This window comes from Ranitomeya imitator, chromosome 2, assembly GCF_032444005.1.
Source record: "Ranitomeya imitator isolate aRanImi1 chromosome 2, aRanImi1.pri, whole genome shotgun sequence".
Classification (NCBI taxonomy): Eukaryota; Metazoa; Chordata; class Amphibia; order Anura; family Dendrobatidae; genus Ranitomeya; species Ranitomeya imitator.
Genome location: NC_091283.1, coordinates 56,989,676 through 57,007,634, shown reverse-complemented (window position 1 = coordinate 57,007,634; position 17,959 = coordinate 56,989,676). Strand labels below are relative to the sequence as shown.

Genomic DNA, 17,959 nt, shown 5'->3' with positions numbered 1-17,959 from the left:
GCCTCCCCTCTAAGATTCTCACACCCCACCAATCTATTCTAAGCTCTGCTGCCCGACTAATCCACCTGTCCCCCCGCTGTTCCCCGGCATCTCCCCTCTGTTAATCCCTTCACTGGCTCCCCATTGCCCAGAGACTCCAGTACAAAACCCTAACCATGACATACAAAGCTATCCACAACCTGTGTCCTCCGTATATCTGTGACCTCATCTCCCGGTACTTACCTGCATGCAACCTCCGATCACAATATCTCCTTCTCTTCTCCCCTCTTATCTCTTCTTCCCACAATCGTATACAAGATTTCTCTCACGTATCACCCCTACTCTGGAACCCTCTACCACAACATATCAGACTCTCGCCTACCATCGAAACCTTCAAAAAGAACCTGAAGACCTACCTCTTCCGACAAGCCTACAACCTGCAGTAACCACCGATCGACCAAACCGCTGCACGACCAGCTCTACCCTCACCTACTGTATTCTCACCCATCCCTTGTAGATTGTGCGCCCTCGCGGGCAGGGTCCTCTCTCCTCCTGTACCAGTTATGACTTGTATTGTTTAAGATTATTGTACTTGTTTTTTATTATGTATACCCCTCCTTACATGTGAAGCGCCATGGAATAAATGGCGCTATAATAATAAATAATAATAATGATTATTGGAAAAAATAGCATTTAATTGCAGATAACGCCCCATCACTTCAGCGTGACATGAGATATGTGCATTATATATATATATGTATATATATATATATACAGTATATATATCTCAATGATAACATTTTCCTGCTTTCTAGGACCCATACAAACATTATAAAACATGGATGTGACATTTATCATTGTAAAATGCTCCTTAATTTGTTCTATTTAATCATTAATCAATCATTCATTTTTAAAATAAACCTCACACTTTCCGTAAATATGTTGGTCTAAATTCCGCTGTTCTCCTAAATTCGATGTTATTTTCCTTTTATTCCTGCCCCTCTCCGTTCCGGCGTTATGGCCCCCTCTTTTCTGTATGTAAATCTAGTCTTTTAAGACAACTGGGCGCGATCCTCAACGTTTCTTTATGGTCTTGATGATCACGTACAGTTGGCTAAAAAAAAAAAAAATTAGGTTTACGTATAGCGAAGAGGAGGGCATATCTTAGGAAAAGAGAAAATCCTAAACCAAAAATAAATGTCTAATTCAGGAAAACAGTGATGCATATACCAGGTAGAAAATGACTTCTTTATGGCAGGTGACAGGTCCTTTTTTAACCCCTTGGTCCTGCTACTGTGCCTTAATGATGAAACTAAATGTATCACTTTTGCTATGCCTTTATTTTAGTTTAGAACTTTGTATATTGTGTATATCCCTATATATATATATATATATATATATATATATATATATATATACTTATTTTATTTTGCTATATGCCTCTAGATTTATTGATATATTTGACATTTAAGTGGGAAAATACATTTTCAAAGACTGAATGTGGCCTGACATTGCTTAGTGGAGCATAAAAATATGTATAAACCTTTGTAAAGCACATCATTTATATAGCTACACACCCTAACATTGGCGGAGACAGACCAAAGAGGATCCCTGTGCAAAAATAGTATATGGGCCCTTAACAGTCCAATATCTGGTCATAATGCACAATTCCACCTACTTTGGAAATTAAGTAGTGGCCCCCTTACCTCTTGGACCCCTTGCACAAATGGTATTTCCACCCCTGTACCACAATGTGCACACATATGGGTATAGTTTTCCCTTAGGACCTCTTTTTTTTCCCCTACTTTTTCGCTAAAATCCAAAATAATATCTTTAAAAACCATGAGATTTGTGATTTTAAGCAATCATATGTAGTGCAAACCATTGGTGATTTGTTAAAATGACCTTTAAAATCTTTGTCCCATGCAAAATGATACCCAACAACATGCACTTGGTGTTTTGTTTTTTATTGGACGTTTAGCATGGCCTAAAACAAACAGTGCACATTTTAACCTAAAGGTAACTGTTTCTAAAGTGGATTGTCAACCAATATATCGTTTTTGGTTCTGTGGTGTCAGATCACAGCAATAACTCCACAATTACTATCTAAAAAAAAATAGGAATTGCAGTGCTGCAGGTTTAAAAACACCCCTATTTACAAAATTTCTGATAATTCATGTTTTTTGTCCAGAGTCGCTGTAAATTACAGAAGGGGAGAGTAATAGGATACCGCTGAATCCCCCAAAAAATATTTGGTAGAACTACATGAGGAAAACTTTCCACATTTGCGCTGCAGCCTCCTCAACAAAACTTCCTTCTACAGAATCAAAAGTGGCCTTTAATGCTTCACTTTGTAAAGTTTCCGCCTTGGGAACAGTCCACTACTTCAATCAGAGTACAAAATGGCACAAACTTCTTCCCTGTAAAGTTTAGGTAGCATTATGTAACATATAACATAAGAATATAATAAACGAATATATATGTAAAAAAATGTTTTATGTAACCATTACCCTTAATCTAGCCCTAACCCTAATCCTAGTTAGAGGAAAAGACTAATGGCTAGACCATGGCGACTTTACCCATGGCAATTTAAATCTACAGCACCACCATAAAAAAGTGTCCAATTGAGTCTCTAATTATACAGAAGCCTCTGTGTTCTTTGTTTCTGACGTTGACTTTGTCTTCTTGCAGTCAAGCGACTGACTCTCCTCTTCCGCCAAGACGTTTTTCAGAATAAACTTGATCGATTTTCTAAACTTGCTTTTGAAGTCCTGTCCCATTAACACGTAAATGATGGGGTTAATACAGCTGTTCATAAAAGCGATGGCGATTATTATTCTATCGGCCGTTCTTGTGGATTCGTACAACTCTGAGTTGTTTGGATTTAAAGCAAGAATCAATCCCGCCACATGGTAAGGAAGCCAACATACGAAGAAACCGGCAATGACTACAAGGACTACTTTCATTGTCTTGGTGTTCTGTGTAAATCGCTGTTTCACCCGATTCATTAGTATGCCATAGCAGGTGACAATGATGAGAAATGGAAAGATGAAGCCCATTAGTAGACGGAAAATGGCAATGGAGTTTTCCACCCTTTGTCGATTCTCCTGGTTCAATATTTTATAGTCATATATACAATAGTCTGTTCCATTAGATGTATTGAAGTGCCGAAAGATGAAGGACGGGCTGCTCTGGATGATGGCCAAGATCCACAGAATGGCACATGCCACGTATGCTTTGCCCAAAGTTCTGTGGTTCTGACACCATACAGGTTTCATCACCAAGGCGCAGCGATCAATACTGATCATAGTCAGGAGGAGGACGCTGGCGTACATGGTAATTAAGAGAATGGAAGGGATAAACTTGCAGGTGAAGAGGCCCAGGGGCCAGTAGCCAAGGCTTATATTCATGATAGTAAATGGCACGGAGAGACAGCACAGGAGATCGGCCACCGCCAGGTTTAAGAACCATATGGTGTTCACCGTGCGTTTCATTTCGAAGGCTGTGATCCACACCACCAAACCGTTCCCAGGAACACCGAGAATAAAAACAAGGGAATACAAAACTAAAGCAATCCACTTGTAGACCGTGATCATAGGATCACTGTCTGGTTGTCGTTCTGGAGTCGGATTCTCGTAGTCCCCATAGTCATAGGCAGTGGTAATACCAAGATACAATTCCGTTGTAGATTGATCCATCACTTTTGGCTGTTTCTACGATGACCTGTAAAACACAATATAAATATCTATTACTACTCTGTGGGCTCTTGCTACAACCTCCCTAATGTTTTTGTTTCCTATAATGATCTATGCCCCATTGGAATAAGGCGAGCATCTTTATCCATCAATAGAATAAGGTCTCAGGTCAAGACTTGGATCTCTGAGGTGATTCCTTAATAGAGACCTGATTATTCGTATCAAGGCAGAACCTCTTTTAATGGAAAAAGATATTATGATATTCTTCATAACTGTAAATTAGATACTTCAGTTGCTGAAGAACCTCTTCTTTAACAAAAAAAAAAACAGAAGAGCACAACCTATCAGTCCATGTGATGGTGAAACTGTATATGGATAATATAATTATTTTGTACAGACATAACAATAAGACCTTTTATATTAAGATATGGAGACACATGTAGTCTTGGCATTTTGGTGATCATTACATGTCTCTAGTTGTGGACCATCAGTATTTACACTTGGAAATCATCCACCTAAAAAAGCCACCACTGATCTGATGATGATGATGATGAACAAAAACTATATAGACTTGTAGACCCAACCAATTTTCTCATCCTGGTGCCTTCTGTGAAATTCACAGACCGAGCTGGTACCGATGATATCCTATGGGGCTGATCACATGTCCGTTCCACAAGTATAACCTAAGGATCTGTTCCTCGCACTCAGAAATAATATTACTGGCAGGTAGTTGAAAAATATAATTGTACATAGTTATAAATCCCTGCCACATACTCATTGAATCCTTAGGCCGCGTTCCCACGTAGCTTAATTACTGCGTTTTTTCTCGCTGCTTTTTTTTTCTGCAGAAAATCGACTGCGTTTAACTGTCCAAACAAATAGGATGTGATTTCATGGGAACTTCTGCACACTGTGCTTCTAAGGACACTGTTGGACAGCGCTTTTTATTTTTTTAGGCTACGTTCCCATGATTAGCTTTTGATGAGTTTTTGATGTAGCCGGTTTTCTGCTCCCACTTAATAAAATAGATTACTTGCATTTTTTAACCCCTTGGTGACCACCAATACGTCTTCTTACTGACCTGCCTTACAAGAGACTTGCATCCCCAACGGGTGACAATCCAGCAGCTGTCGGCTGTACACTACAGCTGACATCACGCTGCATCTGCCATGATTTGTGCACCGACTAAAGCTGTTTAACCCCTTAAATGTTGCTGTCAATAATGACTTCAGTATCTAGATAGTTAGCAGAGTGTGGGGGCTTCCTCTTCAACCCCATCGGCACCCTGAGATCACGATCAATGTTTTCCATGGCAATTCATGGCCAAATAATGACCGTAAAGGCTATAGCGGCATGTTTAGAAGTCAGCAACATTTAGGTGGTAAAAATCAATTTCTTCATTCCTGCTATGACACTTTGCATTAATTCTTGAAAAGCACCTGAAGGGTTAATAAACTATGTGAAAGCAATTGTGAATACGTTGAGGGGTGCGCTTTTTAAAATGGTATCACTTTTAGGGGTTTCTTATATATAGGACCCCCAAAGTCACTTCAAATCTTAATAGGTCCCGAAAAAAAAGAGTTTTGTACATTTCCTTTAACCCCTTCCTGACGTCGAAAGGGATAGTACATCCAACGTCTGAAGCCCCGCTTTGAGGTGGGCTCCGGCAGGCAAAAGTAAACAAAAATGTGTTTAAAAATATGAAAAAAAAAAATAAAACATAAAAGTTCAAATCACCCCCCTTTCGCCTCATTCAAAATAAAACAATAAAAATAAACTCAAACCTACACTTATTTTGTATCACCGCGTTCAGAATCGCCCTCTCTATAAAAAAAAAGGATTAACCTGATCGCTAAACATAGTAGAGAGAAAAAAAATCAGAACGCCAGAATTACTTTTCTGGTCGCCGTGACATTGCATTAATATGCAACAACGGTCGATCAAAAGAACATATCTGCAGAAATGGGGCATCATTAAAAATGTCAGCTCGGCGCGCAAGAAAATAAGCCCTCACCTGACCCCAGATCACAAAAATGGAGACGCTACAGGTATCGGAAAATTGCACAATTTTTTTTTATTTTTTTTTAGCAAACTTTGGAATTTTTTTCCACCACTTACATAAAAAATAACCTAGACATGTTTGGTGTCTATGAACTCCTAATGACCTGGAGAATCGTAACGGCAGGTCAGTTTTAGCATTTAGTGAACCTAGCAAAAAAGCCAAAGCAAAAAAACAAGTGTGGGATTGCACTTTTGTTCAATTTCACCGCACCTGGATTTTTTTTCCCCCATTTTCAAGTATACAACATGCTAAAAACAATGGTGTCTTTCAAAAGTATAACTCGTCCCACAAAAAATAAGCCCTCACATGGCCATATTGACGGAAAAATAAAAAAAGTTACGGCTCTGGGAAGGAGGGGAGCGAAAACGCAAAACCGAAAAAAGCTTTGGTCATGAAGGGGTTAGCTCATCTTCGATTTTGGGGGTGACAAGTTCCCTTTAAACAATGCTTAACGTCTGAAGCAAAAACACATGAAATAAAGGAGAAAATGCATAAAAAAAATCATAGTAACCAGAGAAGATTGATGCTACGTATTTTGGTGCAGACACCTACAGAAATCGTGCAGATAAAAAGCAGCAGGAAAAAAAACGCTGCATTTACACTGGGTTTGAACACAGTCTTGGGTAGTGATTTGCAAATTCAGTATTATTACTAATATGGTATATATCTTCTATACATTGTAAGAAAGCTGTATACCTTTCACAGACTATATATACTGCACTGACTTCAGACTAGTAATGCATTGTATGAGTCTGGTCAAAGAATGAGCCTTTTACTTCTAGCAACCTACGCATATAATTCATACATCGCTATCTTACTATCTATTCATGATATGTTTCCTAAACTCTCAGACATATTCAATCATGCTTACCAGGAGCGAAGCCAGTAAGTGTCCCGTGACGGCTCTCTAATAAGAAAATCATACCATTTCCTCTTTTATAGAGGTTCTGCGGTGGAGACGTCACTGCAGGATATATTACATCACTTCTAGGACATTGTACAAGCCCCCATGTTACGTGACTATAACACTGTGTTCTTACTCTACGTCATCTTTTGGGAAACCTGCAAGGTTCGTAAGTAATTGTATAAAAATAAGGGAGGGATGAGGTGTAGGTAGGACGGAGAACATCATAGATGATTTATGATCTGGGCAGCGTGGTGGCTCAGTAGTTAGCACAGCTGCTTTGTTGTTGGCGGGGGTTCTGGGTTCGAATCCCACCGTGGACAACATCTGTAAGGAGTTTGTATGTTCTCCCCATGTTTGTGTTGGTTTCCTCAGGGTTCTCCGGTTTCCTCCCACACTCCAAAGACATACAGATAGGGGATCGAGATTGTGAGCCCCAGTGGGGACAGCGATGATAATGTCTGTAAAGCGCTCTGGAATATGATATAAGTAAGTTAACATAAAGTAAGAAGATGAAAATTAGCTGGGGCAGAGCTTCTAGGACTAGAGATGAGCGAACTTGTTCTGAAAACGTTCGCTAATCTCCAATTCGGCACAGACGTTGCACATTCGGTTTTGTTGTCCAATTCCCACGCAAATCGGCAAAATTCAGCCAAAGTTTGGGAAATGATCGAGTTTCCATTAATGCTTTTGTTAAGACTTTGGCTAGGATAGTGGTGCTGTATGATCATCAGGGGAGACATGTTTGATGAAGAGAGGGGGTGGGGAGAAGTCAGAGGAGCTGCGGACTGTTAATAAAAAAATGTGCTAATGGTGTGGTCCAGTCACAAGTCCACATTTCAGCATATAAATCCTTTGTGCTAATGGTGTGGTCCAGTCACAAGTCCACATTTCAGCATATAAATCCTTTGTGCTAATGGTGTGGTCCAGTCACAAGTCCACATTTCAGCATATAAATCCTTTGTGCTAATGGTGTGGTCCAGCCAGCAGTCCACATTTCAGCATGTAAATCCTTTGTGCTAATGGTGTGGTCCAGCCAGCAGTCCACATTTCAGCATATAAATCATTTGTGCTAATGGTGTGGTCCAACCACCAGTCCACATTTCAGCATATAAATCCTTTGTGCTAATGGTGTGGTCCAACCACCAGTCCACATTTCAGCATATAAATCCTTTGTGCTAATAGTGTGGTCCAGACACCAGTCCACATTTCAGCATATAAATCCTTTGTGCTAATGGTGTGGTCCAGCCACCAGTCCATCTTTCAGCATATAAATCCTTTGTGCTAATGGTGTGGTCCAGCCAGCAGTCCACATTTCAGCATATAAATCCTTTGTGCTAATGGTGTGGTCCAGCCACAAGTCCACATTTCAGCATGTAAATCCTTTGTGCTAATGGTGTGGTCCAGCCACCAGTCCACATTTCAGCATATAAATCCTTTGTGCTAATGGTGTGGTCCAGCCACAAGTCCACATTTCAGCATATAAATCCTTTGTGCTAATGGTATGGTCCAACCACCAGTCCATCTTTCAGCATATAAATCCTTTGTGCTAATGGTGTGGTCCAGCCACAAGTCCACATTTCAGCATATAAATCCTTTGTGCTAATGGTGTGGTCGAGCCACAAGTCCACATTTCAGCATATAAATCCTTTGTGCTAATGGTATGGTCCAACCACCAGTCCATCTTTCAGCATATAAATCCTTTGTGCTAATGGTGTGGTCCAACCACCAGTCCACATTTCAGCATATAAATCCTTTGTGCTAATGGTGTGGTCCAACCACCAGTCCACATTTCAGCATATAAATCCTTTGTGCTAATGGTATGGTCCAACCACCAGTCCATCTTTCAGCATATAAATCCTTTGTGCTAATGGTGTGGTCCAACCACCAGTCCATCTTTCAGCATATAAATCCTTTGTGCTAATGGTGTGGTCCAACCACCATTCCATCTTTCAGCATATAAATCCTTTGTGCTAATAGTGTGGTCCAACCACCAGTCCACATTTCAGCATATAAATCCTTTGTGCTAATGGTGTGGTCCAGACACCAGTCCACATTTCAGCATATAAATCCTTTGTGCTAATGGTGTGGTCCAACCACCAGTCCATCTTTCAGCATATAAATCCTTTGTGCTAATGGTGTGGTCCAGACACCAGTCCACATTTCAGTATATAAATACTTTGTGCTAACGGTGTGGTCCAGACACCAGTCCACATTTCAGTATATAAATACTTTGTGCTAATGGTGTGGTCCAACCACCAGTCCATCTTTCAGCATATAAATCCTTTGTGCTAATGGTGTGGTCCAACCACCAGTCCACATATCAGCATATAAATCCTTTGTGCTAATGGTGTGGTCCAACCACCAGTCCATCTTTCAGCATATAAATCCTTTGTGCTAATGGTGTAGTCCAACCACCATTCCATCTTTCAGCATATAAATCCTTTGTGCTAATAGTGTGGTCCAACCACCAGTCCACATTTCAGCATATATATCCTTTGTGCTAATGGTGTGGTCCAGACACCAGTCCACATTTCAGTATATAAATACTTTGTGCTAATGGTGTGGTCCAGACACCAGTCCACATTTCAGTATATAAATACTTTGTGCTAATGGTGTGGTCCAGACACCAGTCCATCTTTCAGCATATAAATCCTTTGTGCTAATGGTGTGGTCCAGACACCAGTCCACATTTCAGCATATAAATCCTTTGTGCTAATGGTGTGGTCCAACCACCAGTCCATCTTTCAGCATATAAATCCTTTGTGCTAATGGTGTGGTCCAGACACCAGTCCACATTTCAGCATATAAATCCTTTGTGCTAATGGTGTGGTCCTGACACCAGTCCACAATTCAGCATATCAATAATTTGTGCTAATTCTGTGGTCCAGCCACCAGTCCACATTTCAGCATATAAATTCTTTGTGGTAATGGTGTGGTCCAGCCACCAGTCCACATTTCAGCATATAAATAATTTGTGCTAATTCTGTGGTCCAGGCACACTAGCTCAGCAAATTAATAGTGGTTGTTAATTTACTGAAAGGTGACTGACAGGTCTGGGCCAAGAGTTTTGAAATAGCCAGTGAAAAGAAGGGAAGGGTACATCCAACATGAGTGGGGAAAAAGCAAGTTCGTGGTGAAAGGGGGAATAGGCTTGGTGTTTGAGGTATACGTGGGGTAGGTGGTAATGTTACTGAAAGCTCTAGTGAGCAAACACTGGCTTGTCCTATCCAAAGACAACTGACAACTTCTGTTACTGGATGGGCTCCTCGACTCCCTTTCTTTGGCAGCCACACAGCAGTGCGCCTTGTAGATAATGTTCTGAAATGAGGAGACTCCAAGTTGGGTCTCCATCTGGTGGGTTGCCTGTAATGGAAGGGGTCTCAGAGCACCAGGCCTATACCTGTCATTCATCCACCTCTTACTGATCAATTTGTAAGCTAGATATCCTGGGCCAGGCTATGTCCCATCCATCCATGCTGCGCCATTATACAATTTCTACTATTAGTCAATTGATGCCACTTTTCCAAGTGTCTGCCGTTAATTTTTCTAAATGTTTGGACTCCAAGTTGGGTCTCTTTCATGTGTGTTGTCTGAATTTGGCAGACTTCTCAACGCACCAGGCCTGCACAAGTCCTTCATCCACCTCTTAATTTTAACTTTAACTCAAAGCTCTAAATGCTGGGCCAGACCCTGACACCTCATGCATGGACCATGGCTGCCTGCTTCTGTACCATTATAACATTTCTACTGGGGTCAATTGATGACACTTTTCCTGGTGTCTGACCCTAACTTTTTGGAAATGTTTGGATTCCAAGTTGGGTCTCCTCATATGTGTTGCTTGAATTTGGCAGGTCTCTCAGAGCACCAGGCCTACACCTGTCACTCATCCACCTGTTTCTGATCAATGTTTCAGCAAGAAATGCTGATCCAAGTGTTTGACTCAAAGGTGTGATCGTCTTAACTGTCTGTCAAATCATATATAGATATCAAATAGATATACGTGTACACAGAAAAATAACCACTCGTGACTGAAGTGAGTCAGTCACCAATACAATATACATAATTTCTCCTCCTTGAGGAGAGGTTTAATCAATATTCATTGCCTTTTATTGTTCTATTTTGTAGCTAAGCAATAATCATTATTTAATCTTTCTTAGCAAAAGCAGTACATGATGGAGCAAACGTCAAAGTCCACAGAAGCCTTCTAAATTAACACGAGTGTGGCTCAGGATGTCAGAACATGACTATATACATAGGGGTGCATCTTACAAAACGGATATACTGCTTACCGTTACCGTTGCAGGCTGAGATGAGGGGGTGTCCGCTGCCACTGCCCAGGGTGTCTGCTGCTGCCCAGGGTGATGCTGGAGTTTCCGGTGCTGCGGGGGGCTCTGCCGACATTTTGTGAAAGGCCAGAGCCCCTCGGTGGTTCGTCCTGTGCGACGGACTCCGGGAAAATGGCTGCCAGGAGGCGGCGCATGCGCAGATAGAGTTCATAGTTTGTAAGCTTGCGAGCAGGCCCCTCATTCCTCCTGGTATCTGTTTTGAACTGTATTTCTGTTATGCTGTAATGTCTATTGTCTGTACAAGTCCCCTCTATAATTTGTAAAGCGCTGCGGAATATGTTGGCGCTATATAAATAAAAATTATTATTATTATTATCTTGGCACTAATGATAACATAGTTATTATTAAGGTTGAAGGAAGACTTTAAGTCCATCTAGTTCAACCCATAGCCTAACCTAACATGCTCTAACATGTTGATCCAGAGGAAGGCAAAAAAAAACATGTGGCAAAGAATAAGCTCCACATTGGGGAAAAAAATTCCTTCCCGACTCCACATACGGCAATCTGACTAGGTCCCTGGATCAACGCCCTATCAAGGAATCTAGTGTATATACCCTGTAACATTATGCTTTTCAAGAAAGGTATCCAGTCCCCTCTAAAATTTTAGTAATGAATCACTCATTACAACATCATACGGCAGAGAGTTCCATAGTCTCACTGCTCTTACAGTAAAGAATCCGCGTCTGTTATTATGCTTAAACCTTCTTTCCTCCAGACGCAGAGGATGCCCCCTTGTCCCTGTCTCAGGTCTATGATTAAAAAGATCATCAGAAAGGTCTTTGTACTGTCCCCTCATATATTTATACATTAAAATAAGATCACCCATTAGTCTTCGTTTTTCCAAACTAAATAGCCCCAAGTGTAATAACTTATCTTGGTATTGCAGACCCCCCAGTCCTCTAATAACCTTGGTCGCTCTTCTCTGCACCCGCTCCAGTTCAGCTATGTCTTTCTTATACACCGGAGACAAGAACTGTACACAGTATTCTAAGTGTGGTCGAACTAGTGACTTGTATAGAGGTAAAATTATGTTCTCCTCATGAGCATCTATGCCTCTTTTAATGCATCCCATTATTTTAATTGCCTTTGTAGCAGCTGCCTGACACTGGCCACTAAATGTGAGTTTGTCATCCACCCATACACCCAGGTCTTTTTCATTGACGGTTTTGCCCAGAGTTTTAGAATTAAGCACAAATTATACATCTTATTACTTCTACCCAAGTGCATGACCTTACATTATCCCCATTAAAGCTCATTTGCCATTTATCAGCCCAAGCTTCTAGTTTACATAAATCATTCTGTAATATAAAATTGTCCTCCTCTGGAATGATTACCCTGCAGAGTTTAGTGTCATCTGCAAATATTGAAATTCTACTCTGATTGCCCCCTACAGGGTCATTAATAAATATGTGAAAAAGAAGAGGGCCCAATACTGACCCCTGTGGTACCACACTGCTAACCGCGACCCAGTCCGAGTGTGTTCCATTAATAACCACCCTTTGTTTTCTATCCCTGAGCCAGCTCTTAACCCACTTACACATATTTTCCCCAATCCCTATTATTCTCATTTTATGTATCAACCTTTTGTGTGGCACCATATCAAAAGCTTTTGAAAAGTCCATATACACTACGTCCACTGCGTTCCCTTGGTCCAGTCCAGAACTTACCTCTTCATAGAAACTGATCAGATTTGTCTGACATGAACGGTCCCTAGTAAACCCGTGCTGATACTGGGTCATGAGGTTATTCCTCTTCAGATACTCCAGTATAGCATCCCTTAGAATGCCCTTCAGGATTTTACCCACAGTAGAGGTTAAGCTTACTGGCCTATAATTTCCGAGTTTAGTTTTTGTCCCCTTTTTGAATATTGGCTCCACATTTGCTCTACGCCAGTCCTGTGGTACAGACCCTGTTATTATAAAGTCTTTAAAGATTAAAAATAATGGTCTATCAATGACTGTACTTAATTCCTGCAGTACTCAGGGGTGCAGATCTCGGGAGATGAGATTTCAGTGTTGAGATCTCATCTCTCGAGATCTTGGTCCCAAGATCACCATCTGCACATGCGCCGCCTCCCGGCGGCCATTTTTCCGAAGTCCACCGCACAGGAAAGCATAGACGAACTGCCGGGGGGCTCTGGCCTTTCACAAAATGTCGGCACAGCCCCTGCAGCGACGACACCCCTGCAGCACCGGAGTCACCCCTGCAGCACAGGACACCTGCACACCCCCTCATCCCAGCCTGCAGGAACGCTCCACTCCTGCCTCCTCCAGCAGCAACCCTGTGACCCCTCTTCACCGCAACCACCACCTCCGGTAAGCAATAAGACGCATGGATTATAAGAAGCACCACCAATTTATTAAAAAAAGGTTTTTTTTCCTATTTTTCTCCCCAAAATTTGGGGTGCCTCTTATAATCCGGAGCACCTTACAAAGCAAAAAATACGATATATACATTATCTTGTATATCTTCAATAATTCTTTACATTCTTAACATAGGCCCTGTCCCATGCATCCATGCTGCACAATTATACTACTTGTACTCTGAGTCAATTGATGTCACTTTTCCTTGTGTCTGCCCCTAATTTGAGCAGTTTTGGCAGCTTTTGGGCCCCCATGATGGTGTTTTCTATGCGTTTGGTTTTACCTCCCATTCATTCATTTATTCGCCGATCCTAACTCATCCCTATATAGGACTTCAGAGGATGTTCTGGGTGCTATTGGGAGCCTTGACCTTGGCATGTAGATGCATGGCTAGGGCAGAACTCTGGATTTTTGTCCTAGGTGAAGGAAATCTTGCCTGATAATAAGGGGACAGAACACAAGAACAGGTTCCAAAATTTCAACGAGCCTGAGTTTTATTGAATATTTTTTAAGCCAAAACATGAAAGTAAGGTTAATAATATAATTTATAATTTTCATTACAAAAGCTTCAATATATTCAAATTAGTTGATGCAAAAATGAATACACCCCACATAAAAAAAAACTACTAGTAAAAAAAATCTAGTAATTTGTATGGCCTCCATGATTTTTAAGGACAGCACCAAGTCTTCTTGGCCTGGAAAAAACAAAATGGTGACATATTGCAATATCTTTCTTTTTCCATTCTTCAAGAATTACCTCTTTTAAAGCCTGGATGCTGGATGGAGAGTGATGACAACTTGTGTCTTCTGAACCAAACAGAACACCTATGGGGAACTCTGATCAGGAGACACTTGGCCAATTAATCAATTTCACCCTGTTCTTCACAAATGCAACAGTGGTCTTGGATGTGTGTTTTGGATAATTGTCATGTTAGAAAAGTGCAGGTGTACCCAAAGCACGTGTGATGGGAGCATCTTCTCTTTCATTACAGAGCTGTATATCTGTGAATTCATGAGACCATCAATGACATGTAGATTTTTAACACCAGTAGGACTTATGTAGACTTACATAAGGACACTGCCACCAACATGTTTCACTGTAGGCATCATGCATTTTGAAAAATGAATTTAGAAAAAGCATACAAAATATTTTTGACAATTGTAGCTTCCAGCTTTGTGGGAACAGTTTTGGGAAGGCCCTTTTCTGTTCCCCATGATTTTGTCCCATGCACAAGCATCATAAAAGACATGGTTGGTGGAGTTTGATGGAAGAAAATGACAGGTCACACAGAGCCCCAACCTTAACCCCATCTAACATACTTGGAATGAACTAAAATTGAGATTGTGAGCCCGACCTCTCCAACATCAGTGTCTGACTTCACAAATGTTCTTTTGGATGATTGGGCAAAAAATTGCCACAAACACCTCCAAAGTCTCTCAGATAGTCTTTCCAAAAGAGTGGAAGCTCTTATAGCTGCAAAGGCACAACTCCATATTAATGGCTATGAATTTAGTGCAGAGTACTGGGTGCAGCTCTGGGGGCCTCAGCAATGTTGCTCTGCACTGGAAATACAGTACATGGCACTCAATGAGTGATCACCCAACACTAAGCTGATTAGGAGTGGTCCCACTCTTGGGTTTCCCAAGTGATCAGATGTAATCTGATGGCAGTGACTCTACTGGAAAAAGAAGTATTACACAGATGTTCCTTGTAAAGCTTGATGCTTACTGATGTAGATCAAGAACTAAAGGTCGGCCCATGTATTTTTATAACGCACAAGTGTTCTACGTGGTTCCAGCTTCCTCAATTTCATGTTTCATCCTTTCCGCTTAAAACTTCAGGGTCAGCTTTTTCTTTTTTTTCTTAAATCTATAAATAGTTGTTCATTACAAGTTAAAAACTAAGCTAAAAGGGGGTTTTCAGGAATAAACTTTTTCTTTAAAGTCAAAGCCTAACTGCCAAAAAACAAACATTTTGCACTTTACTTAAATTTTTAAAAGTACCTCCTTACGCATCTTCTTCAGTGTGGTCACTATTGCTGAGGATTAAATTGTGATCCAGCCTTGATTACCATATATCATGTCCACCCATAGCAAGATCTACAGACCCCTTAGCTCTGTCCTGCCAATGGGATGTCATCACAGCCATCTTGTATTAGGGTCACATTTAAGCTGCTTTCACACATCAGGTTTTTCGCCGGATGCCGGTTCCGGCGTCGTGCCGCATCACTGGATCCGTTTTTTTTTTATAGAAACCGGATGACAACCGGATGAGCCAGATCCGTTTTTCAGCCAGATCAGGTGTCCGGATCTAGCGAAAAACCAGATCTGGCTCATCCGGTTGCCATCAGGTTCGTCCGGTTTTCTTTCCGTTTTTTCTTTACGGATCCGGCTTTAAAAAACGCCCCCTGAAAGGCTAAAAAGGTGATTGGCCGGCTGAAAACTATATATACAGTGCTCTTAACATCTGTGTCGGGTTGGAGAGGAGCAAGATACAGAGCAAGATGGACGGCATTATTGCAAAGATTCTGCAGAACAACGTGGACTTCATCACAGAGGCGAATCAATTGAAAGCAATTGTTATTGAGAAAGAGGAAGAGAGACAGCGTGTCATGCGTCTGCGACGACGACGTTTCTGGATCCACCCCATCACGGCACAGAGAATGACCCGGGGAGTCTTTTCCACTTTGTATATGGAGTTTCGAGGTGACCCTGACAAGTTTTTCTGCTATGTTCGGATGAAAGCGGAGAACTTTGATATATTGGTGGAGCGGGTTGAACATCTGATAAGAAGGAGTGATACCTATTGCCGATTCTCCATTACCCCGGCTGAGCGTCTGACGGTCACTCTTCGGTAAGCATTCTTTTTGAATCAAGTCTTGTAGGGCACTTTGATATTTTGAATTTGCAGTAATTTCTGCCTTCCTTTTCTACACAGATTCCTAGCAACTGGTGAATCCCTGTCTTCACTACATTTTTAATTCAGACTGGGTATTTCAACCATATCAGGAATAGTGAGGCAGACTTGCCATGCACTGTGGGACTGTCTGCATGAAGAATACATTCCACATCCCACAATGCAGACATGGTTGGAAGTAGCTGACAGATTCCTGGAAGTGTGCCAGTTTCCCAATTGCTTGGGTGCGCTGGACGGGAAACACATCCGTATCGTGAAACCGGCTGGTTCTGGATCTCAGTATTTCAACTACAAGAAGTACTTTTCCATCGTGCTGATGGCCACCACCGATGCGGATTACAAATTTGTAGCGGTGGACATTGGGGCGTATGGCCGTTCTAATGATTCACAAGTTTTCAAACTGTCTTCTATGGGGCGGCATTTATATGGACAAACCTTTCAATTTCCCCCCCCAAGACCACTGCCTCAAACCTCTGAGCCACCAATGCCATTTGTATGTGTTGGGGATGAAGCGTTTCAGCTTTCAGAGAATTTTCAACTACAGACTCACACGTGCAAGGAGAATGGTGGAGTGTGCGCTTGGGATCCTAACCGCCAAATGGAGAGTTCTCTTGACATCCATTAACTTGAAGACAGACACTGTGGATGAGGTCGTGAAAGCGTGTGTTGTCCTACACAATTATGTTATATCCAAGGAACAGCTTTCGATTGAGGACCACTCTGCCGAAACCACCTTGACGGATTATAGCAACCAGACATACAGAAGTTCTGCCACAGTTTCCAGAATACGGGATCACTTTGCAGAATATTTTATTTCACCCCAAGGAAGAATACACTGGCAGGATGAGAGAGTTTAAACATTTTGTATGTACCTAGTAATAACTGTAACCTTTACCCATGTTGTGTACCTGTTGTTTTTACCTTTTACACATGTTGTGTACCAGTTTGGTTTTTACCTTTTACCAATGTTATGTACCTGTTTGGTTTTTACCTTTTACCCATGTTGTGTACCAGTTTGGTTTTTACCTTTTACCCATGTTGTGTACCAGTTTGGTTTTTACCTTTTACCCATGTTGCGTACCTGTTTGGGTTTACCTTTTAGCAATGTTGGGTACCTGTTTGATTTTATTTTTGAACCAAGATGTGCATCTGTTTGGGTTGTACCCAAAGTACTGCTGTTACCAATAAACCTTGTTTAACAAAAGTGTTATTTGTCCCTAATGAATAAATACAAGAGAGTTTTCAACCAAAAAGTTTTATTAACATAATTAAACAACAACAACAACAACAAAAAAGTAACTAAAGGTTTTCATACATCGGGGTGGAGATACTGTCGGAGGGACTGTCGGATAGGGACACTTCGACAGTGGGAGTGTGGAGAGAGGAATGTGTTGGTGGTGGAGAATGTTCTATGGTTAGGGGTGAAGGAGTGGAGAAAGCTATTGAGCGGGTGGACAAAAAAGTGGGATTGGGGTTAGAAATTTGGTAGGATGGAGGGGTGTAGGTAATGTTTTGTGAGGATTGGGAGGCAGAAGGAGCGATGTGTGTAGAAGATGTTTGGGAAGTGGGTGATAGAGGCTGTTGGAAGTGGGCAGGGAGAGGAGGCGAGGATGAAGTAGATGGGAAGTTGTATGGGTCGGGATCATCATATGGGTGGGAAGGGGCACGGGCGGGAGGCTGGTAGTGTGGC

General features: G+C 41.5%; 1 protein-coding gene across 1 annotated transcript; it reads right to left on the bottom strand.

Moving 5' to 3' along the window:
- Positions 1-1,930: 1,930 nt before the first annotated feature.
- Positions 1,931-6,643, bottom strand: LOC138661856 (C5a anaphylatoxin chemotactic receptor 1-like). Its single transcript, XM_069746798.1, has 2 exons — positions 6,608-6,643; positions 1,931-3,702 (listed from the first exon to the last, which is right to left on the bottom strand). Exon 2 carries the CDS (start codon positions 3,675-3,677, stop codon positions 2,616-2,618), a length of 1,062 nt encoding a protein of 353 aa, XP_069602899.1. The 5' UTR covers positions 3,678-3,702; positions 6,608-6,643; the 3' UTR covers positions 1,931-2,615.
- Positions 6,644-17,959: the final 11,316 nt, after the last annotated feature.

What these genes read in the sequence shown, in the direction of transcription:
- LOC138661856 (XM_069746798.1), bottom strand. Translation starts at nt 3,677, where the DNA reads ATGGATCAATCTACAACGGAATTGTATCTTGGTATTACCACTGCCTAT.